At 46.5% G+C, this 3,156-nt stretch overlaps 1 protein-coding gene across 1 annotated transcript; it reads left to right on the plus strand.

Annotated features, from left to right (window-relative positions):
- hs3st1 (heparan sulfate (glucosamine) 3-O-sulfotransferase 1) lies at positions 1-2,820 on the plus strand. The gene is made up of 2 exons (XM_023298889.3): positions 1-537; positions 1,117-2,820. Exon 2 carries the CDS (start codon positions 1,254-1,256, stop codon positions 2,169-2,171), a length of 918 nt encoding a protein of 305 aa, XP_023154657.1. The 5' UTR covers positions 1-537; positions 1,117-1,253; the 3' UTR covers positions 2,172-2,820.
- Positions 2,821-3,156: the final 336 nt, after the last annotated feature.

Below are 3,156 nucleotides of genomic sequence, written 5' to 3' on the forward strand. Positions count from 1 at the left end.
CAGAACATCTCACACTGCTCCATTTGAATAAGTTGAGCTTTTTGGTAAATACTCCTCTAATCCAAGTCCCAGCAGGATCGGAGCAGTTTGAGCCATAATTGCAACACGGTGTTGTTTTATTCTGCACATCTTGTTTTGTTTTGTTGCTTTTTTTTTTGGCCACGAAGTTCCGCACCTGCTCCAGTTCCCCCTCTCTTTTTTCTTCCTCTCCTGTCATATCGCGCATACCAGCGGCGTTATCTCCGTCAAATACCACATTTCATCAACGTGAGTCAGACAAGGGGGAGTGGTCCTGCAGGCGTAATGTAGGCGTACACTTGCACACCAACAGCTGGCACTCAAAAACCGGGAGGACTGTGTGGGTCTGATCCACCGCACGCAGGACGCGCTCCGGTGAAGTTGTGGCTCCGGTCGGACGCAAGTTTTTACGCGCACGGAGAAGAGAAATAAAATAGGTGGATCGTATATCTGCTCAGCACTGAGAACCAAGCTGCACGACATGAGATCTTTGTCGAGTGGACGGTTATAGTGAGAAAGGTAAGAGATCCACGGCACTTGGTGGGGTTCGTGGTCGATGGGAAGGCGAGGTGTCGGACTGTACGTGCGCAAAAACGATGATTTCAATTTAGGATTTACATTTCCAGGGGTTTATTTGCAGCGTTTAAGCTCCTGCAAACAATTAGTATCTAAAATTGGATTTATTGTTTGATACCCGGAGCCAAATGTTTACAGCATGGCTTTATTAGATCTTTATCCATTGTCAACCACTACAGTTATCCACCCGATAAAACTCAGTTTATCTACATTTTATCATCGAGCTAATCTGCCACGATGCATTGTACACATGTTGTATTATTATAGTTAGATTAAATAAATTGTTGGAGTAAAGAGTAAGGCTGCACCCAGTAACTGATGCCATACATTCCTGCTGAATGTGTTTATGATTTGTATTTCCAACAGGGTGGAGTTGAAAGTTTAATCACTTCAGTTGTCATAAATGATGCAAATGTGGCTTCCTTCAACTTGCAGACTTTGAGTCATAAAGCTGCCATGTTTTTGTCTCTGCCAAGTGTTCACCAGCTATCGTCTAATCACAGCTGTTTTCTTCCCTGGCAGTGACTGCCGCTGGCGGAGAGGAGCTGCTTTTTTGCTTTTCGGTCGGACCGTTGTCCTCAGGCAGCTGCTATTTCAATGTGGGATACAGTTTTGGTGCTTTCGCCAGGCTGAAATCCTCCAGGGTCAGGACCTCCCTCATGGCAGCCTTACTCCTCGGGCTGCTGCTCTTTGCAATGCAGTCCCCCCCCATCCCCTCCAGGCCGATGGCTGACGGGGGGCCACCTTCACCTCCCACCGCATCGCCCACCGACAACGGGACCGCCGGCCACCCCAACGGGACCCTCCAGCAGCTTCCTCAGATCATCATTATCGGCGTGAGGAAGGGGGGGACGCGGGCGCTGATTGAGATGCTCAGCCTGCACAGCGCCGTGGCCGCCGCTCAGAACGAGGTGCACTTCTTTGACTGGGAGAGTCACTTTCAGAAGGGCTTGCCGTGGTATCTCAGCCAGATGCCTTACGCTTTCCCCGACCAGCTGACGGTGGAGAAGACGCCGGCCTACTTCACCTCCAGCAAAGTCCCCAAACGCATCCACCAGATGAACCCTGACATCAAGCTGCTGCTCATCCTCAGAGACCCCACGGAGCGGGTGCTCTCGGACTACACCCAGGTCTTTTACAACCGTCTCCAGAAGCACAAGCGCTACCAGCCCATCGAATCGGTGCTGGTGAAGGATGGCGAGATCAACCTGGGATACAAGGCTCTCAATCGCAGCCTGTACTATGTTCACATGCAGAACTGGCTGCATTACTTCCCACCGGAGAGCATCCACGTTGTGGACGGGGATGAGTTGATCAGGGACCCCTTCCCCGAGATGAAAAAGGTGGAAAGGTTCTTAAAGCTGGAACCCCAGATAAACGCTTCAAATTTTTACTTCAATAAAACTAAAGGATTCTACTGTTTGAGAGACCACGGGCGAGAGAGGTGTTTACACGACTCTAAAGGCAGGGCTCACCCTCATGTGGCTCCTGCCATCCTGCAGAAACTCTACCAGTTCTTTCACGAACCCAACAAGAAGTTCTTTGAGCTGGTGGGTCGAACATTCAACTGGAATTGAGCCTTCGAGTCTCGGTGTTTTGGTTGTAGAGCTGCTTTGGGGGTGACCTCCATCAGCTGTCCTGTTTTCCTCACTAACAGTGTAGATGAAGAGACAAAGCTAATGTAAATATAAACTAAATCTATTTTTGTACTCGTACGTTTGTTACAGGAGGACGACCGAGCCAAATATCAGGGCAGACTGCAGCTCATGACACACATTTTACTGTCTTTCTGTACCGTTAGAAACGCTCACTGCTGTTCAGCTCATCTGATCAAAGCAGACGACTTATTATGACATTGATGATGACTTTCGGACTAGAGACTGTACCAGTTAATGTGTTACATAAAGATAAGTGCTGAGCAGTTTAATATTGTCATACCTTCTCGTCTCACTTCATATAATATGGCATTATTAACGTCTAACTGCATTTAGCGCGCTGAAGGACCTTTACCTGCTGCTATGATTTTTTTCAGTCACTTTCAGGCACACGCCATACTGAGTATGTATTTGGGGTTTTTGTTGTTACTCGAGTTTTTTCCTCATGTAAGAGTCAGTTATATAAATGCTGTGTGCACATCATATATTGCTGATCATTACAGTGTACTGTAAATAGTTTGTTTTTTTAAGTGAAGAATTAATACCATAATAAAGATGTATTTTATTTTTAGCATGTCTGATGCTTTTTTTCATGTATCTGTCTGCTGTGCAGTTTGTTCAAGTCAGGATTTCCACTCAACTAACAGGCATGTGTCTGTGTACCAGATCACACTGTTTTCTGAATGAACTGTCATGGACAGGACGTTTTGAACATTTTACTCATGCTGTCTGTCACATGCACATAAAACAATGGCGCAACTCTATCATTTATGATCTCGACAGGGTTGAATTTCCTGTTTGGCCACCCTTTGTCTGCACAAGCAAATGTGCACCACACTAGGTTATAGTACGTCAAAAAAAAAAAAAAAAAACGTCTGATATTTCTCATGCTCCAAACCGTGGATGG

Source organism: Amphiprion ocellaris, chromosome 13 (assembly GCF_022539595.1).
Source record: "Amphiprion ocellaris isolate individual 3 ecotype Okinawa chromosome 13, ASM2253959v1, whole genome shotgun sequence".
Classification (NCBI taxonomy): Eukaryota; Metazoa; Chordata; class Actinopteri; family Pomacentridae; genus Amphiprion; species Amphiprion ocellaris.